At 51.5% G+C, this 23,229-nt stretch overlaps 10 protein-coding genes across 10 annotated transcripts; 5 read left to right on the top strand and 5 right to left on the bottom strand.

Annotated features, from left to right (window-relative positions):
* Positions 1-49: 49 nt before the first annotated feature.
* On the bottom strand, positions 50-1,535 carry BD324DRAFT_299776 (hypothetical protein). The gene is made up of 3 exons (XM_022012422.1): positions 996-1,535; positions 384-932; positions 50-339 (listed from the first exon to the last, which is right to left on the bottom strand). The coding sequence occupies exons 1-3, from the start codon at positions 1,222-1,224 to the stop codon at positions 113-115; spliced, it is 1,005 nt and encodes a 334-aa protein (XP_021872812.1). The 5' UTR covers positions 1,225-1,535; the 3' UTR covers positions 50-112.
* Positions 1,536-1,824: 289 nt separating this feature from the next.
* BD324DRAFT_649046 (mitochondrion protein) lies at positions 1,825-4,110 on the bottom strand (the record flags this gene model as incomplete). The annotated part of the gene is made up of 13 exons (XM_022017928.1): positions 1,825-1,940; positions 1,989-2,145; positions 2,186-2,278; positions 2,317-2,470; positions 2,508-2,653; positions 2,693-2,867; positions 2,916-3,113; positions 3,149-3,158; positions 3,201-3,241; positions 3,281-3,477; positions 3,516-3,736; positions 3,778-3,797; positions 3,839-4,110. The coding sequence occupies 13 exons, from the start codon at positions 4,108-4,110 to the stop codon at positions 1,825-1,827; spliced, it is 1,800 nt and encodes a 599-aa protein (XP_021872811.1).
* Positions 4,111-4,225: 115 nt separating this feature from the next.
* On the top strand, positions 4,226-6,548 carry BD324DRAFT_617965 (hypothetical protein). The gene is made up of 4 exons (XM_022014975.1): positions 4,226-4,358; positions 4,401-5,589; positions 5,627-6,312; positions 6,349-6,548. Exons 1-4 carry the CDS (start codon positions 4,277-4,279, stop codon positions 6,510-6,512), a joined length of 2,121 nt encoding a protein of 706 aa, XP_021872810.1. The 5' UTR covers positions 4,226-4,276; the 3' UTR covers positions 6,513-6,548.
* Positions 6,549-6,776: 228 nt separating this feature from the next.
* On the bottom strand, positions 6,777-8,309 carry BD324DRAFT_617963 (glycoside hydrolase superfamily). The gene is made up of 3 exons (XM_022014974.1): positions 6,989-8,309; positions 6,875-6,924; positions 6,777-6,793 (listed from the first exon to the last, which is right to left on the bottom strand). Exons 1-2 carry the CDS (start codon positions 7,972-7,974, stop codon positions 6,915-6,917), a joined length of 996 nt encoding a protein of 331 aa, XP_021872809.1. The 5' UTR covers positions 7,975-8,309; the 3' UTR covers positions 6,777-6,793; positions 6,875-6,914.
* A 520-nt stretch (positions 8,310-8,829) lies between these two features.
* On the top strand, positions 8,830-11,095 carry BD324DRAFT_617960 (aldehyde dehydrogenase). Its single transcript, XM_022014973.1, has 7 exons — positions 8,830-9,144; positions 9,320-9,566; positions 9,620-9,691; positions 9,734-10,182; positions 10,225-10,335; positions 10,386-10,539; positions 10,581-11,095. Exons 1-7 carry the CDS (start codon positions 9,020-9,022, stop codon positions 10,941-10,943), a joined length of 1,521 nt encoding a protein of 506 aa, XP_021872808.1. The 5' UTR covers positions 8,830-9,019; the 3' UTR covers positions 10,944-11,095.
* A 1,269-nt stretch (positions 11,096-12,364) lies between these two features.
* BD324DRAFT_641257 (PLC-like phosphodiesterase) lies at positions 12,365-13,928 on the top strand (the record flags this gene model as incomplete). The annotated part of the gene is made up of 7 exons (XM_022017411.1): positions 12,365-12,554; positions 12,669-12,731; positions 12,898-13,009; positions 13,053-13,146; positions 13,184-13,303; positions 13,352-13,648; positions 13,704-13,928. The coding sequence occupies 7 exons, from the start codon at positions 12,365-12,367 to the stop codon at positions 13,926-13,928; spliced, it is 1,101 nt and encodes a 366-aa protein (XP_021872807.1).
* A 92-nt stretch (positions 13,929-14,020) lies between these two features.
* BD324DRAFT_617950 (hypothetical protein) lies at positions 14,021-15,103 on the bottom strand. Its single transcript, XM_022014972.1, has 4 exons — positions 14,749-15,103; positions 14,625-14,691; positions 14,158-14,557; positions 14,021-14,091 (listed from the first exon to the last, which is right to left on the bottom strand). The coding sequence occupies exons 1-3, from the start codon at positions 14,905-14,907 to the stop codon at positions 14,376-14,378; spliced, it is 408 nt and encodes a 135-aa protein (XP_021872806.1). The 5' UTR covers positions 14,908-15,103; the 3' UTR covers positions 14,021-14,091; positions 14,158-14,375.
* Positions 15,104-15,920: 817 nt separating this feature from the next.
* Positions 15,921-16,952, bottom strand: BD324DRAFT_617947 (telomere stability and silencing-domain-containing protein). The gene is made up of 2 exons (XM_022014971.1): positions 16,533-16,952; positions 15,921-16,485 (listed from the first exon to the last, which is right to left on the bottom strand). Exons 1-2 carry the CDS (start codon positions 16,901-16,903, stop codon positions 16,161-16,163), a joined length of 696 nt encoding a protein of 231 aa, XP_021872805.1. The 5' UTR covers positions 16,904-16,952; the 3' UTR covers positions 15,921-16,160.
* On the top strand, positions 16,953-18,800 carry BD324DRAFT_617944 (hypothetical protein). The gene is made up of 4 exons (XM_022014970.1): positions 16,953-17,599; positions 17,656-18,009; positions 18,058-18,461; positions 18,529-18,800. The coding sequence occupies exons 1-4, from the start codon at positions 17,167-17,169 to the stop codon at positions 18,703-18,705; spliced, it is 1,368 nt and encodes a 455-aa protein (XP_021872804.1). The 5' UTR covers positions 16,953-17,166; the 3' UTR covers positions 18,706-18,800.
* A 193-nt stretch (positions 18,801-18,993) lies between these two features.
* On the top strand, positions 18,994-23,047 carry BD324DRAFT_576995 (DNA-directed RNA polymerase i polypeptide 2; the record flags this gene model as incomplete). The annotated part of the gene is made up of 13 exons (XM_022013230.1): positions 18,994-19,177; positions 19,217-19,327; positions 19,372-19,457; positions 19,503-19,634; positions 19,675-20,288; positions 20,329-20,531; positions 20,577-20,825; positions 20,866-21,437; positions 21,473-21,541; positions 21,577-22,298; positions 22,341-22,569; positions 22,622-22,928; positions 22,980-23,047. 13 exons carry the CDS (start codon positions 18,994-18,996, stop codon positions 23,045-23,047), a joined length of 3,546 nt encoding a protein of 1,181 aa, XP_021872803.1.
* Between the last annotated feature and the right edge of the window lie 182 nt (positions 23,048-23,229).

Genomic DNA, 23,229 nt, shown 5'->3' with positions numbered 1-23,229 from the left:
GAGTGGCATTGTGGCAGATACCCTTAGATACCCTGAATCGAAGATACCAGCCCGGATGCATGATGCATGCATCTCTACCCACTGGCAAGACTTTCGTCTTTACTTGGAGCCTCTATTCTCCTTGTTCAAATTTCAGACCAAGCGTCTGGGCAATCCCCGCTCCCCTTGCGATGGCGTCACTACTGGCATCTCCTCCAGTGTCAAACCCCAAGCTCGCCGCGGCTCTGTCATTGTAATTGTTCACGTACGGAATCAGAGCCGACACGTTCATCTCGTGTTCGTGAGGCAGAACCTCAGCCTTGCAAAGTGAGTCCATGTTACCGAATAGGTCGTGGTAATCTGAAAGGTGCAATTCAGCCTCAACTCCCAAATCTTACCCTTACCCATGGCCCATCTCAACAGAGCGCTCTGGTCCCCAAAGTCATCGGTAGGATTCTCGAGGAAGAGATGAGCTGATCCTTGACCCACAGATGGACCCGGAGCGCCCTCATCCAAGGCCACATAGTCGCCTTCGGGATCCAGCCGCTCATTCGCTATCTCCGTGGCTAGAAATTGGAAGAACTCTGGCTTGTCGTCAAAATCTGCTTTTGACTTCTCTGGGTTCGTCAGCAGAGATACGTGCCATGCACAAAGTGCATCGCGAAGCTTCGCTACACAGCTCTCAAGGGTCTTATAACGCTGAGCGGCAGTATCCTTCTTTGTGAGGCCTTCGCTCTGCCCGGTTGACTGAGGGTCCCAAGTCGCCTTGCCTTTGCCTTTACTTGAACTGGTATCGTGCTCGACGTGTTCGTCTCCCCATCCTGTGTCGGCTTGTGAAAGTAGCTGGAGTGTACCTAGACTCCTGCGGAGCTCTCGCGAGGCCAGCGCTGCTCCTCTGCTCAAGGTCAAAGGCAAGGACAACGGTGTGCCAGCCAGTATCATAGGCCAAGCCTCTGAAGATAACGTGAGCCGGGTTCACTGCTGTAGGAGCCTAATTAAGGCAGACGAAGACTCGCCTTGGAAGAAAACTCGCGCCTCATCAATGTCACTGTCTGAGGCATCATAGGGTATTTGGTTCGTCTTCAGATCCGACAGTACAGTCCTGCCGGCCAGTCCCGCCTCGTCTTCCAGGGAGAAAGCAGCAGTGGTCGTCATGTTGTTCTGGTATGTGCGAAGAACGCTTTCCTGAGTCGACTGGTATGTATGCGAGCGGTCAGGCTGGAGGATGGGCCTTCGTCTTATCATAATCCTACTAGTAAGTATAATGGAGGGAGCGATCTGTTTGTCCAGGCTGAGACCCCAGCGAAGGAAGACCGGAGGACTACCCAAGGGGGGGCTCGATCATCCCTTTTGACTGGCGACATCGAAAGCCTGAGATGGGGCTTGATCCCTGGGGCCCTGAAACAGCCCAAAAGACGGATTCAACTCAGCATCCTTTGTGACTGAGCCTTTCGCCCTCGAAGATATGTATCTACGAATCTGCAGGGGCACTGTATAAGCACCCTTCATAGCTGCGCCTTCCGCCTTCAAGGATATCTGTGGATATGTTGGCTCCGTTGCAAAACAGCGTCGCCGGAACAGGATGAGACGTCGACCGATTATGGATGCCACGATCAGGTTGATTAGCTGTTGATGCCTGATGGCAGGAAGCATGGGTGTGAATGCAATATCATACACCTCGTAAGTGACAGCTTCTGACATGCCTTTGGCAGCCAAGACATGATAGCGGAGTCAGCAGTACACAGATTGGGGGGATTCGATGCACAACGGATCCTTTTTTAAAGGTTAGCCAGGGATATCGAATGTGTCTCGGATGCCCAGGATCTCAGGCGAGGGCTTCTGGCATCAGCCTAAGAAAACGTCGTCTTCTAGCTCGATCCCAAACTCCTCCTTCGCGATACTTTCAAACTGTGCCTGCAGTTGATCTTCCCAGCCTTTCCGCTTGGACTTTGGCAGCAGATCTATGTGAAGCGTCAGCGTCGGGTCGTTCGAGCTGCGGAAAACCGCACATTGTCGCAATCGGTCGAGCCAAAAGATCAGGTCGCTGAATCCCAGGGTCATTCTGAGGATGATCATTCGGAATCGGTCACTGAGCCATGTGCTGAGACCGACTCTTGCGATAGTGCGAGGGGCGTTCAGTGAACGGGTGTACCCTGTAGAGGCCCACTTGGACTTTTCAGCGCCTGGCTGTCTTGTAGAAACTCACCTTGGCGGTGAGGTTGATCCTGTTTGATGGTGATCCTAATAACTGGTTGTTCGCCTGCATCATCCTTTGACACCGAGCAATGAAGATCAATTCCTGGGGCGAAGTCAGAAAGAGATCAGCGGCCTTCTCACCCTCGGAATCAGCTGCTCATTCTCCAACATGGTCTTGAACCTCGACTTTAGCTCCAACTGCTGCTCATATGCAGTCTTTTCTGGCTCCTGCGCCAGCTCCTCCTTCGTTTTCTTTTTGACTTGGAATGGGCGAAGCAATATGGCGGAGGCGAACCTGATAGTCTCAGTACTAGCCATGGCTGAAGGCTCACATATTCGGGTCCAGCGCGATACCCCACTTGCGCGCTATACGCTCGATCGTAGGAATATCAAGCATGAATAGCGACCGCCAGAGGTTGCAGTAATCTTCCCGGAACTCGGTTGTGCTTTCAATATACAGGCCATGATCGATGATCACCTTGAGCCGGTCAGCAAACTCGCTCTGAGGCCAACTCACGATTTGAGGTTTTCCCTTCTTCTTGGGGTGCGGGCGGATGAGTATGTTGCCAGGATGCGGATCACAGTGCAGGAAACCCCATGAGAAGGTCATCGCTCCCCAGGTAGAGATGACCAAATCCATGACGTCCCGAGCTTTCAGACCCATCCGCTCGAGAGCCGCTTGATCGTTCAACCTTAACCATGTATGAGTCACACGAAGCGAGCGGATCTGCATCACTCACCTGCACCCATCGATCCACTCGGTCACCATGATTCGCTGCGATTCGCGACATCCTTCACTCTCCCCAAAGACTCTTGGCACATAGACATCGTCCTTCAATTCCGGAGTCTGGCTGAGGAATTCTGCGCACCGCCTGGCGTTGCCCGCCTCATGTTGAAAGTTGGTCTCATTCTTCATCTGCACCGAGACATATTTGGCACTAGGCGTGAGTAGAGCACGCCAGAGATCACCTACACGAAGTACACTAAGGGTCTGTCAGCTACATATCTGTGAATTCAGGACTCACTCGGCATGTCAAAGATCTTTTCGCAAACCCACATGAGGGAGCTTCACCTTCAGCTACAAAGCAAAAAGTGTGGCACTCACCGATAAGAGAACAGGTCCCACTCCATTTGCTTCTCGATGGCGGGTTTTTGAACCTTGACCGCGACGACTAATTCTTCGCCTTGTGGAGTTCTAAGAACCGCCTTATGGACTTGAGCTATCGAGGCGGAAGCGAGTGGCTCATGCGAGAAGGACACAAAGATATCCTCCGGATCGACATCAAGATCTCGTCGAAAGACCTGGCGGGATGAGTGGGTAGTCGAAGCCTTGTACTCACCCCTTGAACTTCAGCATAAGGGACCGAAGGAGCCTTGTCAAAGACGTGTCCAAAGGCCTCTCGATATGGCTTTGGCAGTAGCGCAGCTTGTAGCCCCAGTGCTTGTCCGAGTTTAAGATAAAGCCCTTGATTCGTGTCGATGACCCAACGTAGTCTGTCTGCGACACGTTGATGCAGATTGTCAATCTCATGTGCCTTGCTCGGGGCAAAGTTGATCTTATCTTCATCATCTGTCAGCCGAGCTGTCATGAACAGATCTTACAGTCAAGAGTGCACACGAGTCTGCCGGCGGTCAGGAACCCGTCTAATATTCTATGGCTCACCCTATCCAGCCCGTCCTCAAGCTCCGACTCAGAGCACTTGCATTGAATTGCTTGTCATAGGCGTAGACTCCGCCTCCGATGAGGATCACGATACCTGTTCGTCTTATCCAACGGCGAGATCGGCCCTGTATCGGTTTCGGTTTGAGAGGGCTCGTAGCGAATGTACGGCGGGAGACATTAAGCAAGCATCCTCGACAAGCAGGCGACTGTCTGAGAGGGGTCAAGGTCAATCGAGAGCTGCTAGCACATGCCTCCATCTGCGTGAAGAGCATCGTACACGGAGGAGGAGGTAGTCAGAAGCATGCACGCGATCGGCAACTGCATAAATCTCCTGGACATCGGCTTAAAATGTCGTCACTGCAGACCCAAAAAAATTTGGACCATTCTCCAACAACCGCGTTCGCTTGAGTTCTCGACTTCTGAGACTCGAACCATGTCATGGACGAGGATGAGCAGCAAGAGCTTTTTGAAACGGGAAAGCGAAAGCAAAAGGCAAGAGCGACAGAGGCAGAGCCCCACAGTAGGTCCAGAGACGTGGTACGGGCCTGCTAATTATGGCTAGACAACGCGTCGGATACCCAACAGCTAGACAGCTGGTACACCATCGCCCTGGATGAACACGTCTCAGATACTAGGAATCGGTTGATAGGCCCCCGTATTTCCCAGTCATGGCGCAAAGCTCCCTCTCTTCGTAAATCGACCATTGTCCCTCCAATCAATGCCGAGTTCACGCCAGAAGACAAGGCTGCTTTCTTTTTGGCTCTAGCGAGGCATTCACGATTCCGTCCCGAACTCATCGCGGCGGACATCGGCAGACACGAGGTCGAAGTGGAGCATTACTTGGATCTCTTGGAAGATGGGTTCGCTGCTGTACAGCGGAACACAGGATCACAAGAAGGACAGCGGGATCGTGCTGGGAGATACAAGAGTCGACATCCCTGGGAAGAGGGTCTATCGCCAGCTGCGAGGGAGGTCAGCGCTAAATGGATCAAGGAGGAAGAAAGCATTGCAGAGAGGCTCGAAAGCGCCGTGAGGGAAAAGTCCCTGGAGATTTCACGCCTGGAGAAGGATATCCTTCGAAAAGATGAAAAACGAGCGGTGCTCAGATCCATTCGACAACCGAAACAACTCGCCGCTCACAGGCCCCTAGAGGACGAAGCCTTGAGAAAGCTTGAGAAGAAGTGGGCCCTCGAAGACTACATGGAAGAGCTTTCCTCTGACAAGATTGACACTTTGGAACGGCTCATAGCGGCGAGCTGGCAAAAATGGGCGGAACCACTTAGTAGACGGACTGGTCCGAACGGTCAACCAATCGGTGCAAGCGTGCAAGATGGACCGCCAGTGATCGGACATCCACGATCGACAGAAACGAGACGTATGGCTGCGGATCAAGAGATGATTGAGGAGATTCAAGCTATCAACAAGAAGAAGCGGACGCCAGAACAGAAAGGCTCTTTAAGGGTACTTTTACGTCGAAGGCATATGCGACAAAAATATCGGATGCGGCGTCTGGTGGCGAGTGGGATGACGCCTGAGGAGATTGAGCAACAAGGCGGACCTGACGAGGTGTACTGGAAGAAAGACGTCGAGATGAGGGCCAATGGAGGGAATAGGTGGAAATGTCCAGCCGATGAGGGTCGAGCGGCCTTATTGAGATTGCGAAAGGCGGCCAAGAACCTCGGTGTCGTTGACGAATTTGTCCACAAAGGCTGGGATGTCTTCAATCTCTCAAAGCTGAAGACGTGGCATGAGTGAGTGGTGACACCATGCCTCAAGCTGACCAGCCAGATGCTTCATCGAGAAGAATGAACACGGCGTCTCCGGGGAGCCGGCCGTTCTTACGGAGACGCTAAGCCTGCTATATGACCATTTGGTTTCGTTCGTCGCAGCGTTGGTCTTTCAGACCATTATCACAGCTGAGCAAGCAATTACACTGTCACCCGAGGCTGAACCATCGCGCGAGATTACGATACAGCACATCCGATCGACACTTGCCATGCGAGACGAGGATCCGATCAGTGATCTGCTTGCGTTCCGTAAGCGATGGGTCCCAGATGAGATTTTGGAGAAGATTGAGGAAAAGTCGCCCTATGACTTGGATGACTACAGTCTGCCTTTTCGAGACATGGCAGTCTTGGGTACGCTCCCGGCACCCGACTCGATGGATGGATTGGATGACGTCGAGGCCGAGAGACATGCGGAAAATGCGCCACACGACGGTAGCCTGGACGGCGTGATGAGCGATGACGACCTCAGTTCCACCCTGTCAGACCAAGAAGATGCGACTCTTGACGATGCACTCGAAGTGATGGATACAGGCTACGACGCACTTCATGAACAGCGTCTGTGGGAAGGGCACGCCAAGAAGACGCAGGTCGAAGATTGGATGGACCCATGTGAGGCACAAGAGCTCCCAGAGGATTGCTCGCGAAGAGCTTCGAAACTCCACAGAGACGCGAAAGAAATGCGCGAGGGTTAGTACTCCACTAGCTATTGGACTAACGTCGTAGACTACATTCGCACTCTCGAAGATGTCAACAAGACTCGACGATGGCGACGATCTATCCGTAATCGAAGTTTCACGATGCCTACGACGCGCCTGAAACTGCAGACGACCAAGAAGCGACTGTACAAGAGCACGGCGATAATTATCGAGTCCGAAGATGACTTATGACATCATGACGTTGCATGGAAATATAATATGATTCACCCTACTGACAAGAACCTTGAATGAAACTGGTCAGACTCTTTGCCTTGACAATGGTATCGAAGAAGCCGGGTGGCCCTGGGTTGTACTGACCCATCGCGTCGAGATCGTGCTCATTGTCTGTGATATAGGACTGTACTGTCCCATGTTGACCATGGCCAAGGCGCACACGAATGGTCGTATCTGTCGTCGCGTTGTTCAAGACCTGGATTGCGACAGTACCATCCACATTCTCGAATCCAGTCACAGTGAGTTCCGAGTTTGCCCCTTGGACGTCGATGCGGCGGGCACCTGGGCGGACGAATCGACTGAACTGAGCAAAAGACCAGAATCGTTTACTCGGCACGACCTCGTCACCGTGCAGGTTGATCAAAGCCGAGTTGGTTGTCGAGTTTTCCGCACCTATCCAATACAAAAAGGCGCTGACATTGGCTTGGGTGAAGGCCACTTGGATCCTTGATGCCCATGTAAGACCTTCGCCCGGTCCACTATGGTTCCAAAATTCATAAGGAGTGTAATCGCCCGTCAAATCTGCCCATTCTGTCTCCCATACTCTCAACGACGTGCTGAGTTGGAAATCGGGAGGAGAAGCATATCCATGCCCAGAAATGACTGACAAGTAGCTCTCGCCACTGTTTCCATTTTCATCTGGAGCTGCTAGGCCGGCCATCAAGGCTTCTTGTTGTTCCCATCCATAATCATCGCAGCAGACGATCTCGACATCAATGTTCTCCTTCTGGATTGTTTTACCCAAAACTCGAATAAAGTCGGCGGCTTGTGTCCCGTTGGATTGCATACTGGCGTAATCAGGTGCGAAAGAAGGTTCGTTCAAGAACCCAAGGTGAGTGATGGGTACTCCGGCGTCGTTCCAGTACTTCCAAAACTGGATCAAGTAATTCGCATAGGCCTGTTTCCAATCGCCCGTGGAGCAATGGGTGCCTTCGACTCCGCAGAGATAACCTCCGTTATTCTCATCGTCATTCGTCTTCATGAATCCGGGGGCAGACCACGCATCGGCATATATGTAAGGTAGACCACGAGCTCGAGCATCTTGCGAGAGAGGGAATTGCCCACTGCTATAGTGATCCCAGGTATAGTTGGGGGTAGCATTCGGTCCAGCGGGAGCGTACGGTTCGATGGAATTCATCAGATTCCCTTTGGAGCTGTTACTTGATCCAATACCATTACGCAGGATGGTGAATCCAGCTCCCTTCTCGACGTCGAATAGCAGATCAAGCACATAACTCTGGTTTTGGGGTGAGAGACCATACCGACCTAGAACGTCTGTGGCTCGTTGAAAAGCTTCGGAACAACCCCAACCATCGACCACCTGGTACTTTGTCGAGCGATCCACGGTCAACTCAACGGTATAGTCCCATCCTAGTACAGTCGGTAAGAGCAGTGTCAGGAGAGTCAGGGCGTTCATCATGTGTCAAGGGTGTGCCACCTGCCTCGGACAGAAGACAGGACCCCTCCCTCCATCTTATTATTATATAGGACCGACAAGCCGCTACATGTGACATATGGAGCACCGGACCGGGCCTGAAACGAGCTAGGGACAATTTCGGGATATTCATCCTTCTATTGCTCCGAAATGAGGTTCGGGCGATACGTCTTGCATGTTGTGAAAGTTTCTGGCCCTATAGCTACAGTAGAAGGGTTGAGCAAGTCATTCGCCCGTTCCAATGCGCCGAGATCTTTGATTGAGAGTAATGAGCGAGCTGAGTGAAAGAAAGTGCGGGCCACGCAGATCTGGTGTCCCTGTCGTGCTTGCCTGCCACCTTTATGAAGTATCTCATCTTGCGGATGATAGATATCGTTCACTCTTGCATACTGTTTGTGCACTTGATGGACGTGTTGTAGAGGAGGTAAGTACACGTCTCCGTCAGTGCGCTCTGCGTCGAAGGCCGACTCGACGTGCTTGCATTCGGTGCCTCCTTATTCCTCCCTGATAGCCGTTGGATGTGGCATCCCATCCGAAACTAAGCGGGATTGGGAACAATGTGTTGATTGCCCAGTGTTTCAACGGCAGGATGGCACATCCTTTGTATCGCCTTTCGATGCCCCGAATGGCTTGGCGCCAGTCCTTGACGACCATGAATATCCTTGCTCACGACCATTCTGATTCCACATCTCATTACAGGCTCAGGACCTCCACCACCCATCGCTTCTCCGGTTATATGCCACCTAGAACCATTCCCCCATAGATCCGGCCGACTCATGGGCAATCGATCACAAAATTACTGTATATGGTGATTTAATAAGACATCAACCGGTTACTCACCCTCGGATTAAGATTCAACCGACGCCACTCCACCCAAAAGTGGGCTGACTGAAGCCCTCCTCAGCCCCCACGTCCGCCAGCAAGTTCATGGTGATCGTGATCTCTTCTCGTTCACATCTCACTCTCTCCCAAAAAGATCAACTACGCTCTACCTGATCATCTCTAAAAAGCTACTTGTACAGCATTCACTATGGCTCAAACGTTCACTCACGAATTCAACCACGCCGGATTCAAGGGCAAGGTCGAGGTCCCTCTTGGCTTGTTCATCGACGGCAAATGGACCACCTCGGTCGACAAGGGTGCCAAGACCATTGAGTGAGTGAGAGAGGCATTCGTGAGGAATGATCCTTCTCCGCTGGGAAGGCTCAGCTACCCACCGTTCGCGGTGACAGCACTCGCTCACGCCGAGTTTCACGGGAATTCTCCCAAGACCCCCACTTTTCTCACTCGCACCAACCTGTTCTATTTCCGCTGACACACCATATCACAGCTCTGTCAACCCATCTACTGGAGAAGTCATCTGCTCGATCCACGAAGGACTCGGAGCTGATGTCGACGTGGCTGTTAAGGCCGCGCGAAAGGCTTTTGACACTACTTGGGGAACCAACTGCCCCGGTTTCGAGAGGGGAAAATACCTCATTCGAATCGCCGAACTGATCGAACGGGATGTCGACATTTTGGCCAGTCTTGAGGCTATGGACAATGGAAAGGCCTTCGCCATCGCTAAGGGATTCGATGTGAGCGCTGATGCGGTGCTCATTGGATCCAAAGTTGACAAAGTCTCTGTCAGGTCCCCCAATCTGCCGCCGTCTTCCGTTACTATGGAGGTTGGGCTGACAAAATCCACGGAAAGACAATCGAGGTGAGTAAATTGTCACCGAGTCAGACATTTACGGAATTACAGACCTCTTCCCTCAAATTCGCTTATACCGCTCATGAACCCGTCGGTGTGGCTGGACAGATTATCCCTTGGAACTTCCCTCTCTACATGTTCTCCTGGAAGATCGGACCAGCCCTCGCTGCCGGTTGCACAGTCGTCATCAAGCCCTCTGAGCTCACGCCACTCACCGCCCTCTACATGACCAAATTGATCAAGGAGGCCGGTGTTCCTGACGGTGTCATCAACGTCGTTACTGGATACGGTAACACTGTCGGTTCCACCATCGCTGCTCACCCTGAAGTCGACAAGGTCGCTTTCACTGGATCCACCGCAGTTGGCCGAAAGGTCTTGGAGGAGGCATCCAAGAGCAACTTGAAGAAGGTCACTTTGGAACTTGGTGGAAAGGGAGCCAACATCATTTTCGAAGACGCTGACTTGGAAGAGGCCGTCAAGTATGCTGCCCAGGGATTCTTGTGAGTCAAGGCGAGGGCCAGCAGAAAGCTCACCAACGACAGGTTCAACCACGGTCAGACATGCTGTGCTGGAACAAGATTGTTCGTCCACCAGAACATTTACGACAAATTCGCCGCTCGATTCAAAGAAATCACTTCCAAGACCAAGGTTGGGTGAGTCGTGCGGAAGATCACGCCAGAAGATTTCTCATGCGCACACGCAGCGACCCATTCGACGCCAACGTCTACCAGGGTCCCCAGGTCTCCCAGACTCAGTACGACCGTATCATGAACCACATCGAGTGCGGCAAGCAGGAGGGAGCCAAAGTCATCACTGGAGGTGTCAGACACGGCAAGCAGGGATACTTTATCGAGCCGGTAGGTTGAGCACAAGAAGGAAGATTTTGCTGACATAATAGACCATCTTTGGAGACGTCACCGCCAACATGAAGATTGTCAAGGAGGAAATCTTTGGACCCGTCATTGTCATTTCCAAGTTTGAGGACGAGGACAAGGTCATCGCCGAGGCCAACCAATCTGAATATGGTCTCTCCGCTGGACTGTTCACCAAGGACATTACCCGGGCTCACCGAGTCGCTCAGCAACTCAAAGCTGGAACCATCTGGGTCAACTGCTTCAACGAGCTTCACCCTCAAGTTCCCTTCGGAGGATACAAGTCTTCTGGACTGGGAAGGGAATTGGGAGAGTACGCTTTGGAGAACTACACAGAGGTCAAGGCCGTTCACGTCAACATGGGAATGAAGTGTGGATTCCCAGTGTAAAGAGGAGCAATAGCAAGAGCAAGAGCAAGCCGAAGGAGTTGGAGATTTCATCATTTGTAGTGACCGTGCGATGATCCTATGCCACCCACCCTAGTCAGGAGACATGCCAGGTCCGACAAGATTACTTAAGCTTAAAGAGTTCGGTTTGATCTACCTTGCACGTGACACTATATAAGCGCGACAATTTAAGCGCAGGAATGTTCGGTCGCTCACATCCCCGCAACCGAGTTACCCGGTACACCCTTTGTTTTGCCTGAATTTCACTGTACCGTCTACTAGCAACAGCAGCATCAGCAGCACGCCCCCCTCTGGCTCCCGCTGTTCCTCAGCTGTGCTGTCGCTGTTGCCCCGCGCCATCTTTGTATGCTCCCCGCGTCCCATAAAAACGCCTCGTCCATCGGATCAAGCGACGGTAAAGAATAAAGAGAAAGTTTGTCCAAAAAAAAGAGAGAGAAGGGAGGGAGGCGCACGTGTATATCAGTCCAAAACTAGTACCAACATTCGCTCTCTGTTCTTTCTTGCCATCCTCAGTGGACAATCCCATTCAAACACGTTTGTCCATAGTCAGCAGGACAGCGATACTAGTGCCAGTTTTCTGCTGCGACGACTCGCGCCGAAACATCCTGGTCGGACGGAACTGTGCCACTTGAAAATCCGGTCTCCGGTGGGACATCTAAACTCTCCGGAGCATTTTTGGCCACCTCGAACGCATCAAACTTACACTCACTCTCTCTATCAATGGGTCACCGCGAAGCGCCTGCTCGGTTGAAGTCATCACTCGGCCGTTGATCTGCTCCTTAAACGAGATCAAGGCTCGATAGACATCAAAACCGCTCCGTCGCTCCGTCACATCATCCTCTTTGACAGCTTCACCGCCCCTTCCCCCTCTGCATAAACTCTTCGCCATCTTTTAACATACGCGCCATCCCTCTACATAACAAGATGAACTTGTGAACTAAGTGGGTGAACGTTCTCCCATTCGTTTTCTCTCCGTCAGATCGATGCGACGCCTGAACATCCCCGTGCATGGCTGACACGCCCTTATCAGTTGTTATCTATTCCTTCTCAGTCAACTTTCCGGCTTTGATCACAGTCACTCTCCTCCTGTCTGATTAATCCCCTCGAACTCTCCGTTCTCCCTTTTCTATACCTCGGAAGCAGACATAAAGGATCGACAGTCCCATTCATCTCCGCATCTCCACACAATTTCGTTACCCCGCATTGTCACGCCGTTGAGCCAATCTGCGCCTATCAAACGCACGTTTGTGCCAGACACGTATTTATTCAGATACAACCACCGTCACCTATCCGCTAGGTTCTGTGCTCGCTTTCACACCGCTCTCCAGCACACCTATCATCAACGACGACGATACATCATGTCGGCGCAAACCGCTACGAGTGCTGGCCAAGAGGCCTTAGCCATGGCAATCAACTTGCCTACTCCAGGGCTCTCCCCTTCGACCTCTGTCGGCCCTTCGCCCGCTTTCGAAATCATTCAGTCTCCCGATGATACGGATGTAGAGGGCTTTGACTTTGACCTCGGTCCCGCGGCCAAAGAGGAGAAGGATCACATCCCCGAATGCTGGGGACATCGAGGAGTGAGTGGTGCTGGTCAAAAGCCTAGATTTGCCCCTCCGCTGACGTGGTTCCGTCACAGGCTTCTGCCGCCTTTCGTGAGCCACCCGAATGGATAGGTTTCTGTGCATCTTACTCACTCCCCTCCAGCTGAAAACACTCGCGCATCATTCATTGAAGCGTGTAAGGCAGGAGCAGATGGCATTGAGACGGGTTAGTGGCAGTTTCTCCAAATCGCCTTTCCTCTTGTTCTCTTCTCCCCATGCGTGGTCAATTTCCATCCTTTCGTGGGGCACTTGCCCTTGGTATCCTATGACCGAGTTTCCCTCCTTCGCGTTCACCTCCCTTTGAGGCCATCCTCTGACTTGCATACAAAAAGACATCCACATCACGTCCGACAACGAATTGGTCATGTTCCATGATCCGAACCTTTCTCGAACGACAGATGGCCAAGGCAGAATCGACTCGCAACCATGGCACGGGGTCTTGGAGTGAGTCACACGGTCGTTGAGCAGGTGTTGACAACCGATTCAGACACGTGAGGACCAAGCAGTCTCCTCATCAACCTATCCCTCGCTTCACCGAGGTCCTCGACATCCTGATGGATCATCCTGGGGTCAAGCTCAATGTGAGCAATGCCGCGGGGTCATTCGCTGACACAGCAGCTGGACTGCAAGATCGAGAACGAACCTTACAAGCTATTTGGACTGGTCAAAACTGTCATCGAGTCTTATCCTGATTGGGCGACAAAGCTTGCTCCTCGTATCATCCTCGGCCTTTGGCACGTGAGTCAATCTCTGGGCATGACTGTGTTTTCTGACACCATCCTTTAGCCCAAATACATCGGCCCTGCATCCCAGCTGTTGCCCTACCTTCCCAGGTATTGCATCTCTATGTCTATCCCCCAAGTTCGACAGTACTTTTTCCAACACTGTCATGGATTCAGCGTTTATTTTGAGGCTCTGGCTTCTGCCGACGGTGCAGCCTTCAGGGCCGAATGCAAAGCTGCTGGCAAGTGGATTTGCTCCTGGACAGTCAACGACAAGGAGGAAATGCGAGAATGTGTCAGGTGGGGCATAAAGAGCATCATCTCGGACAAGCCTGCGCTATGGAGGGAAGTGAAGGCTGAGGCGAGTTTGACCGAGCTCGGATATAGTTTGGCCATGTTAGCTTACGTTGGCTTAGATACTCGCCGATCGTGCCAAGGCCCTCAAGCCATCGCTGACGACCTATGTTCTTCCGTGGTCTTCGAAGAAAAAGTACTGGTTCGACTATGAGCAAAAGGCGAGAGAAGAATTCGAATACCTCGAAAAGGAAGGAGGCAGATTCGACGATGTCATCGTGCCGGAACTTTCGTTGAGGATCGCCAAACCTGGCGACGTAATGAGTGGCCAAGGCGTCTTGGCCTGAAGGGAGAAGTGCGCGTGCAAAAAACGGACAATTTATCAATCACTTTCTGCTCAACACAAATCCCAATCACATCCACCTTTGTAACAGTAACCTCGACCGTCACATCTTACGAGTAATAGCATCCCTCTGTCCGTAGTCTCTTGTCCTTTGACGAACAGCATTTCTTGTTTTCGGATTATGCATCAGTATCGTGATGTCATCTGCCGGCTGACAAATGCAGAGTGCTCACACGTCGCTCAAACAAATGCCCAAGATACATGTACTGGTCGCTTTGTCTACTGAATATAATGACCATCCCAGCCGAATTGATGTTCCCATCTAGAGGTACGCGGTAGTCGCCCAAGAACACTTCGAAGATTATACAGCTACAGGGTCTAAACCCGATTGTCCATGTCTTGATACCGCTTCCTAGAAACCAGAGTCACAGCGAGAGCCAGGAACTCTGACTCATGAAACATTGCAACATTCCGCGTCCATCTCTGGTCCAACGATGGATGACCATAATTCACAACCGCCAATGAGGTCTGTGCCGTCGTCTTCTTCGCCCCGGACAAATGACCAGGTTGTAGGATGGACCCCTTTGAGGAAGCATCGAGAGATGGAGGCGTCAAAAAAGATTCCAGCGCAGGCTGAAGGTAGCGTCCAGAGGGATCAGCGGCAGTTCGGAGCGCCAAGGTAAAGGGATAACAAACTCACCTGATCCGTAACGATTACAAGCATTGACACAGGCTGATTCTGGCGATACAGGTACAGCGCCGGATAGCTGAGACAATACATTAGGAGGGAGGTCCAAGATGTACTGAGTATTCTGCCTACTCACATCGTCACCGATCAGCTTCCACCCGTCGTAATGTGCATATCCTGTACCGTAGCCTTTTCTGCATTCGGGATAGGATGGTGACGGGATGGGGGCGGGGACCGCGGAGACAGTATAGGAAGAGACAATAGCCAAGGTGAATAGGATAAGACTGGAAGACATTGTAGAGAGCCTGGCGGTGTGAGAGTTCGGCGTGACCTGGAGCGAAGTCTGTCGCGATGTTGACAACGCGAGGAATGAAAAAGAATGTCTTGTCCGCCAATGGTACAAAGGAGTGTGAGATAGGCAACAAGGGGTCCTAATAAGTCGATATCAATCCAATCAGATGGCCCCTGACCAAGTGATCTGCGTAATGTTGATAGGGAGAATGATCATGGTGACTAACCCCCTTCACCTATTATTATAGTTGAATTGTTGACATGAGGAAAACAGGTCACTTTAGGCCAGGCACAGCGAAGGAATTGCAGGAAACTCAATTTTAATTGAACGTGCCTGAGGTCAGGGCTTCTGATGGTCGGGGGAACAGGGAGAGGGGAAAGGAAGACTTGCGTGTGGCGTCAAGGAGAATCACGGAGGAGAGATGAAGAGAGAGGAGGGGGGGAGGGAGTGGAGAGAGGGGGCCTCCAAATTCTGGCGAACGCCACAAATGCACCGTGTCCATCCATTGGATAGCCCGTCGTATCATATATACAGGCTCTACGATAAATACCGAGCCAGAAGTGTACAATGATGACGAGTACATCGTACACTCAGCTGGCACATCCCATTGAACATTTCAGTCTGCCCAATGAACCATAGCAAACACTTTTGGCTTGGCAACTCTGACCGCCTCCGTGCAAAGTGGAACACGATCGGAAGTGGCACAGATGGATAAACTGCGTATGTGGGTGAAATCTACTTCGGACATGCTCATCCGATGCGACTTTTGTGTGTGTATGTATGCACTCGGCGACCACATGCACATCAAGGGGTACATCGATTGCAGGTCGAATAGGTTGTAGTCCCTTCTTATCATTATTGAAGCAATATACGTCCATGTACTACACCTAAAACACGTCCATAGTGACTCGGTCATAAACGCCACAGGGACTTCGGCAGAATATTTTCATTTTACGTGACTGGCAGGTGAACACCTTGACTTCGGCGTATAGCCCAGGGTTGAGCTATACAGGATATCAGACATGTGATACATTTGACTATCTACAACAACGAGATCCCACTGCATCGGACTCAAATACACGCCACGGCCTACGCCACGGCTGCAGTCTTAGTGACTGGCGATGGAGGAGCCATCTTGGTTGCTGATGCTTTGCCCTTGGAGGCGGCGGGAGCTTCCTCTGTCTTTGGCTTTTTCTTCTTCTTCAGTAGACCTTTGGGAGTATGTGTGAGCTTGCGGATGCCATTACAAACGATATCTACGACTCACCGGCCGCCACAGCGTTTCGTACATTGTCCTTAATTTCCCGACTCTGCTCCAAAAACTCATTATCGTCGAACTTGTGCTTCTTCATGGCGAGCTCCTCCAAGTCGACCTCTGCGATCCGTTTTGACCCTGTCGCCGCTCGGACAGCTCCTGTCGAGCTGCGCTCTCCACGCGTCTCATCCTCAGGCAATGACAAGAGGTCAGATGTCTGATCCGAGCTGATTCCGAGGGCTCGTTCTAGCGCTTCAAGTTTGGCTTTATCAGCAGCTTGAGCGGCGGCTCGCAATGCAGGTAGAGATTCAAGCAGCTCTGCTTGTCTTTCAAGTCATGGTTAGATATACGCCATTCGACGCCTAATGCTCACCTTTTGGCCTCTTTGATCGTACTTAGACGACGACCTGATAGATCCCTACATGCGTCGACGTTGGTACCTGCACTCTTGTTCATTCGACCTCCTGCGGCTCGCAAATTCGCTCCGAAACCTCCCTTTCCACCGAGGACTCTGACGCCAAGATGAAGCGTGATAGGATGAGAGGGGGACTCATCGTGTGACAGATCAGATATGAGGGTGGAAGGATCAAGTGGACCTGAGGAGATCGTCCGGAGGTAAGTCGAGGAGCTAGCAGCGAGGGAAACAGGGAGCGGGAGCGATGAGAGTGGCGTGGATGGGGGCAGTGAAAGATGCAGAGGAACCAAGGGCGAGGGGAGATGTACAAAGACTGTCCGTGTCATCATTGCTTCGTGTTGTAATGGAACGCAGGTGTATGGTCAATGAAACTCGACGACATCGTGAACCCGACGGTCTCAGTCAGTGGCGAGGGGTCTTGCCCTAATTCGGCGTTTTGTTCCCATGTGGCACATTTTTTTTGCTTGGCCGAGCTTCCGCCCCGCCCTTCCCTTGCAGACGACGTTTCTGGTCCATTCTGCCTCGAGACTGCCTCGTCAGCAACGTAGACCGGTGCCGTATCGACACAAACTTTGGACTCGTCTACGACAGCATGGAAGTCAACAAAGAAGAGGCTCTGAGATGCCTCGCTATAGCTCAGAGACATCGAAATTCATCCAATCTTCCCAATGCACTGCGATTCGCCAAAAAATCAGTAGCTCTCTATTCTACGCCCGAAGGAGAAGCCATGGTCGTCGTTATCGAGCGAGAGATATCGACTGGGGGATCCAGTTCGAATGCTGATGCTGGTCCATCCTCTAATGGAACTGGTGACACAACTTCCAAGGCCAAAGCGTCGGGCGTAGAAGAGCATGTCTCATCTGCTCATTCCCGACCTGGACATCATACCGAAGCCAAGACTTCGACGAGTGGAGCTTCATCTACCACGCCGGCCCCGAAAAAGAGAGAATATACAGCCAAGCAGATGGAAGTGGTCACCAGGGTGAAGAAGTGCAAGCATCATCAATATTATGAGATCTTATCGTGTGAGTCGTGCGCCAAACTGCAACGTATCCATCCTGATGCGGGGCGTCATTCTCAGTGGAACGAACTTGTACAGAAAATGACGTGAAAAAGGCATACAAGAAGCTCGCGCTGGTCCTACATCCAGATAAGAATGGGGCGCCGGGCGCAGACGAAGCTTTCAAGATGGTTTCTAAAGCTTTTCAAGTCTTATCAGACGCCGATATGAGAGCTTCCTTTGACGCGAATCCTTCGGTGGATCCGACTTCTAGAGGTGGCGGTGGTGGAGGAGGAATGTATAGTCGAGGAGGCGGTGGTTTCCCACCGGGCTTTGGTGGTGCAGGTGGCGGTTTCCAAGGGGAACTCAACCCTGAAGACCTGTTCAATATGTTCTTTGGCGGAGGTGGAGGTGGCTTCGGCCAAGGAGCAAATGGTATGTCGATTCTCAAACTTGGGTGCCAAAAGCTCACTCGCTTTCTAGTATTTACCTTTGGCGGTCCTGGAGGATTCACAACGCACTATGGAGGTCGAGCTCGACGTCGAACTGCTGAAGCACCAGAAGAATCACATCCCATGATGGCTTTGATCCCTATACTCCTCTTAGTCTTCTTCGCGATCGTTTCCATCTTACCGAATATTACCGGTGATCATGACAACACTCCATCTTACTCTTTTGAACCGGATCAAAATCATCATTTGGGTCGACAGACTTTCTTCAGAGGTGTACCGTATTGGGTCAACCAAAAGGAGTGGGAGGGTTCAAAGGTGTGGGAGAGTGTCCCTGAGGCAAGAAGAGAAGATAAGAATGCGGCACTGTTCAGCACGAAGGTGAAATTGTTTGAGCGAGGCGTAGAGAATGTCTACATCAATAGGCTTCATAACGAAGTGAGTGGGAAAATTTAGGAGGGGGTCCAGATGAAGTTTGCAGCTGACGTATCCTTGCCACCTGCAGTGCGACTACTTCAATCAACGTGTATCTCAACAAGTATCTGAAGCTGCAGGCATCTTTGGTATAGGAGCAGATTACGAAAAGATGAAGGAGCTCAGGGCACTCAAGTCGCCTGCATGTGAGCAGTTGAGAGATTGGGGAGTCTTGCATCAGCAGAATAGGCAAAGGGTCAGCTTCTGAGGAATCGGGGTTTTCGCTTCGGGAGTTCATATGGTATAGGTCTAGTGTTGTCACGTCTTAGCATCTCATGTCGTGCATCGGGTCAGGGCGAGAGAGTGATTCAATACTGTGAATCGTGTCCATGTCAGGCATCCATCATGGCAGCGGTCGAATGCCTCGGACCGCGCTTCCACTCGGCAACCGCCGCTTCTCGCTCAAATTTCTAAAATTCAAACCGACCATCCCTAGCTCTATCCTGCTCTTCCAGTCTCTTCTGAACTTGTAGGCAGAGGTAGATCACGAGTCACGATGACCTCGTTCGACCCTCTAGCTCCAAATACTGCATCGTCATCTAGAGATACATCCTCGTTCCGCACTCTCACCCGTGAACGAGCTTTTCGACATCCACCCAAAGTCGGTTCCGATGTCCCGGCTCTAGATACACTTGTCGCACCGCACATCGACAGCTTTAACGCTCTGATCGAGGATGACGGTGGGTGATATCTCGGAGACAGATAGACTGACCATGTAGCCCATCCGAACGGCAAAGGGCTCCTGCAAGTTGGCGTGGAGGATATAGGCGAAAAGGTTGTCTTTGATGGACAGTCAAATGATACTCTACCATTTGGGTCAAAGATCACTTGTGAGGTGAACGCACCCCAAGCATCAGCTGAAATTACTGTACAGACTGGATCGACAAGGTTGTACTTGCCAAACCTCTTGTGCCTGAGAAGGACAAGCTCGCCATGGAGCGTCGCATATTCCCCTCAGAGGTGAGAAGATGACATGGAGAGCGTGCCGACCCTGATCTTTGTCAGGCTCGAGAGCGGATGACTTCTTATCGCTCCCGACTGTCTGTGAATCTCAAATGGCGAGTGACAGACGAAGACGGGACTTCGATAGAACACGAAGAGTTGAAAGATTGTGGATTGCTACCAGTCATGGTCCGAGTGAGTCGATGGCAGCCAGACTCTCAAGCTCACGATTCAGAGTCTTCGCTGTAACATCCGTGACATGTCAGCGGCAGAGCTGGTTCGACACGGAGAAGAATCCTCTTCTTTTGGGGGCTACTTCATTGTGAATGGGAACGAAAAGCTCATTCGACTTCTCGTCCTGCCTCGACGGAATCATCCTATCAACCTCTACCGACCATCATTCGCCAAACGTGGGATAGGTTACACTCCCTACGGCTGTCAGATCCGAAGTGTCCGACCTGATCAAACATCCTGTACCAACACCATCCATTACCTCTCATCAGGAGGGGCCACTCTCCGATTCGTATGGCGAAAGGTCGAATACATGATCCCTCTCATGTTAATTCTGAAAGGATTATGCGATGCGTCGGACAAAGAGATTTTTGAAGGATTGGTTCAGGGCGAATATGACAACACGTTCTTGACGGATCGAGTCGAGTTGCTCCTCAGGAGTCAGAAGACTTGGGGATTGCATATCGGTACTCAGGTCTTGGATTACCTCGGCGACAAATTCCGTGTCGTGCTCGGATGTCCAGAAGATTGGACAAATGTTCAAATCGGATCATTCTTGCTTCAAAAGGTGGTATTGGTTCATCTACCTGCACCTCGGGACAAGTTCAGAATGCTCTTGTGAGATTAGTATGCCTCGAACTCGATGCTGATGCTGCAGATTCATGCTTCGCAAGCTTTATTCCCTGGTCTCTGGCGCGACGATCGCCGACAATCCAGACTCGGCTCAGCATCACGAGGTCTTGCTCCCTGGCTTCCTCTACGGCATGATCATCAAGGAACGTTTTGAGGAATGTCTCACAGCCGTTCGCGGACAGGTTCTGAGAGACATCAGAGAGAAGAAGGTGAAAGAGTTCAAGTCTCGTGAGTTCGCGACTCGATGTCATCAACAGACACTGATTCGTTTAGCGAGATATTTCCAATCTGTCCTCGCAAAGACTAATTGGGATGTCGGAGCTCGTCTAGCTTATTTTCTCGCTACCGGCAATCTCATCTCCCCCACGGGCCTGGATCTTCAACAGACTTCAGGATACACCATTGGAGCGGAGAAACTTAACTTTTACCGATATCTCAGTCATTTCCGATCCATCCATCGAGGAGCCTTCTTTGCAGAGCTGAAGACCACGACCGTCAGAAAACTCATGCCGGAATCATGGGGTGAGTGGAGTGCAAATGTCTTTGCTGACCCTTCTTTCAGGCTTTCTCTGTCCCGTCCACACGCCAGATGGATCGCCTTGTGGATTGCTCAATCACTTGTCGCACACATGTCAGCTCATTACATCTCAAATTGACGCTTCTCATATCCCTGGTCTTCTCTCTGCCCACGGCATGACCCAAGCTTTCGCTTCGAACCTCGACGGAAAGCGCAATGTTGTGGTCCAATTGGATGGGAAGATCATCGGTTGGAGCTCACCTGCTCAGGCTAAAACCCTTGCCCACCTGTTGCGGAGGCTGAAGACGGAGGGTAACAAGAAAGTCCCATTGGATCTAGAGATTGGCCTGGTTCCAGTTACGAAGGGTGGACAGTACCCCGGTCTGTATCTTTTCAGTGGACGTGCCAGGATGATGCGGCCAGTCACCTATATCGCCAATGGCAAGATGGATCACGTCGGATCATTCGAACAGGTGTATATGGATATTGCCTGTACGACGGAAGAAATCCAGAACATCTCGACCCACGTCGAACTGGACCCGACAAGCGTCTTGTCCGTCATCGCTAATCTTACCCCGTTCTCCGACTTCAACCAGAGTCCGCGAAACATGTACCAGGTGAGGGTGTCAAAGGAAGATTGGCTGACGTGCAGTGTCAAATGGGTAAACAAACGATGGGTACACCGTCTACCGCCCTGAGTCGTCGTACAGACAATAAGATGGTAAGCGCTGCGAGTTTAACTCGGCTGAGTCGCAGTACCGACTGCAAACTGGTCAAACGCCTGTGGTCCGACCGGTATTACACGATCACTACGGCTTCGATCTCTTCCCGAACGGGACCAATGCCATTGTCGCTGTCATCTCATACACTGGTTACGATATGGAGGACGCCATGATTCTCAACAAGTCAGCACATGAACGAGGATTCGGATATGGAACAATCTACAAATCTGAAATCATTGATCTGAAGCAAGAACGCTCATCCGGAGCTCTTCACTTTGGTCTTGGCAGAGATGTCAAGGCTACTTCAACGTGGCACGACTTTGTCGGTAAGGATGGATTGCCCCAACCCGGAGTCAAGATTCAATCTGGTGATCCGCTCTGCGCTTTCATCGACGACGTCAGTGGGAAGACCAGAGTCCACAAGTACAAAGGCGATGAAGTGGCGTATATCGACCAAGTCCGACTTCTCGGGTCCGATGCTGGCGACGCTGAGCTTCAGAAGCTTCACATCAAGTTGAGAATCCCTCGTGCACCCGTCATTGGAGACAAGTTTTCCTCTCGACACGGTCAAAAGGGAGTGTGTTCGCAAAAGTTTCCAGCAATCGATATGCCATTTACGGAGAGTGGGATGCAACCTGATGTCATCATCAACCCTCACGCTTTCCCCTCGCGTATGACGATCGGTATGTTCGTCGAAAGTATCGCTGGGAAGGCGGGAGCTCTACACGGAATCGCTCAGGACGCCACGCCTTTCAGGTGGGTGTTCACATCATTGTCACACGCTGATTCCTTTTCTAGATTCTCAGACGCCGATCGTCCGACGCAATACTTTGGAGAACAATTGTTGGCCGCTGGTTACAATTACGCAGGCAACGAGCCCATGTACTCTGGTATCACCGGCGAGGAATTCACCGCGGACATTTACATTGGTCTGGTATACTATCAACGTTTGAGACACATGGTCAATGACAAGTTCCAAGTCCGGACTACTGGTCCTGTGGACCCATTGACTCGACAACCAGTCAAGGTGAGTGGAAGGCTTGCCAGTGGTACCTTTCGTGGCTGATCCTGGGAGCTAGGGACGTAAACGTGCCGGTGGTATCCGATTCGGAGAAATGGAGCGAGATGCCTTGATCGCCCATGGAACGTCGTTCCTCCTCCAAGACAGATTAATGAACTGCTCTGATTACTCGACCGCTTGGGTCTGCCGTAAATGTGGCAGTTTGATCTCTCTCGGATTCGATGAAGTAGGAGCCAAGGAGGGCAAAGCCGAATATTGCAGAGTATGCGAAGATGAGCACGGTGACAAGGTCGCTGCGGGAAAGAGACACCAAGTCGTTGTCAAGGGAGAGCGAAAGGGAGAAATGGATGTCATCAGTGTGCCGTGTGAGTGTATTCTGTTCCCCGTCGTGAAACGTGCTTCTGACGCTCTCGTAGACGTGTTTAGGTATTTGTGCGCGGAATTGGCCTGCATGGGTATCCGTCTGAACGTCACGTTGAGCTAGTCAGCGATCGCATACATAGACCCCGTCCATCTTGTATAGCACCACTTCATTGCATTTGTGTGCATCGTCCTCATTGATGTTCTTTTCCGGCAATGTCGTCCGTCGTCGTTGTCGTCGTCGTCGTCGTTGGTGTTCGCAGTTGTTGGCTGGGCTCCCACTTAGGCGCCGCAGTGACGTCTTTT

This window comes from Kockovaella imperatae (genome assembly GCF_002102565.1).
Source record: "Kockovaella imperatae strain NRRL Y-17943 chromosome Unknown BD324scaffold_3, whole genome shotgun sequence".
NCBI classification, from domain to species: Eukaryota; Fungi; Basidiomycota; class Tremellomycetes; order Tremellales; family Cuniculitremaceae; genus Kockovaella; species Kockovaella imperatae.
The sequence above is the reverse complement of the archived record's forward strand: the minus strand, read 5'-3'. Positions and strand labels throughout refer to the sequence as shown.

Bases quoted from the DNA above. Each gene is read 5' to 3' on its own strand.
- BD324DRAFT_617963 (XM_022014974.1), bottom strand. From the start codon at position 7,974: ATGATGAACGCCCTGACTCTCCTGACACTGCTCTTACCGACTGTACTA.
- BD324DRAFT_617947 (XM_022014971.1), bottom strand. From the start codon at position 16,903: ATGATGACACGGACAGTCTTTGTACATCTCCCCTCGCCCTTGGTTCCT. The intron at 16,486-16,532 runs GTGAGCATTAGG...ATGACTTGAAAG, and splicing joins ACGATCAAAGAGGCCAAAAG to ACAAGCAGAGCTGCTTGAAT.
- BD324DRAFT_617950 (XM_022014972.1), bottom strand. From the start codon at position 14,907: ATGTCTTCCAGTCTTATCCTATTCACCTTGGCTATTGTCTCTTCCTAT. The intron at 14,692-14,748 runs GTGAGTAGGCAG...GTATTGTCTCAG, and splicing joins GGAAGCTGATCGGTGACGAT to CTATCCGGCGCTGTACCTGT. The intron at 14,558-14,624 runs GTGAGTTTGTTA...CGCTACCTTCAG, and splicing joins TTGTAATCGTTACGGATCAG to CCTGCGCTGGAATCTTTTTT.
- BD324DRAFT_617965 (XM_022014975.1), top strand. From the start codon at position 4,277: ATGGACGAGGATGAGCAGCAAGAGCTTTTTGAAACGGGAAAGCGAAAG. The intron at 5,590-5,626 runs GTGAGTGGTGAC...CTGACCAGCCAG, and splicing joins AAGCTGAAGACGTGGCATGA to ATGCTTCATCGAGAAGAATG. The intron at 6,313-6,348 runs GTTAGTACTCCA...CTAACGTCGTAG, and splicing joins CGCGAAAGAAATGCGCGAGG to ACTACATTCGCACTCTCGAA.
- BD324DRAFT_617944 (XM_022014970.1), top strand. From the start codon at position 17,167: ATGGAAGTCAACAAAGAAGAGGCTCTGAGATGCCTCGCTATAGCTCAG. The intron at 17,600-17,655 runs GTGAGTCGTGCG...CGTCATTCTCAG, and splicing joins ATATTATGAGATCTTATCGT to TGGAACGAACTTGTACAGAA. The intron at 18,462-18,528 runs GTGAGTGGGAAA...TGCCACCTGCAG, and splicing joins TCAATAGGCTTCATAACGAA to TGCGACTACTTCAATCAACG.
- BD324DRAFT_617960 (XM_022014973.1), top strand. From the start codon at position 9,020: ATGGCTCAAACGTTCACTCACGAATTCAACCACGCCGGATTCAAGGGC. The intron at 9,692-9,733 runs GTGAGTAAATTG...ACGGAATTACAG, and splicing joins TCCACGGAAAGACAATCGAG to ACCTCTTCCCTCAAATTCGC. The intron at 10,540-10,580 runs GTAGGTTGAGCA...CTGACATAATAG, and splicing joins AGGGATACTTTATCGAGCCG to ACCATCTTTGGAGACGTCAC.
- BD324DRAFT_299776 (XM_022012422.1), bottom strand. From the start codon at position 1,224: ATGATAAGACGAAGGCCCATCCTCCAGCCTGACCGCTCGCATACATAC. The intron at 933-995 runs GCGAGTCTTCGT...CGTTATCTTCAG, and splicing joins GGCGCGAGTTTTCTTCCAAG to AGGCTTGGCCTATGATACTG. The intron at 340-383 runs GTAAGGGTAAGA...TGCACCTTTCAG, and splicing joins TCTGTTGAGATGGGCCATGG to ATTACCACGACCTATTCGGT.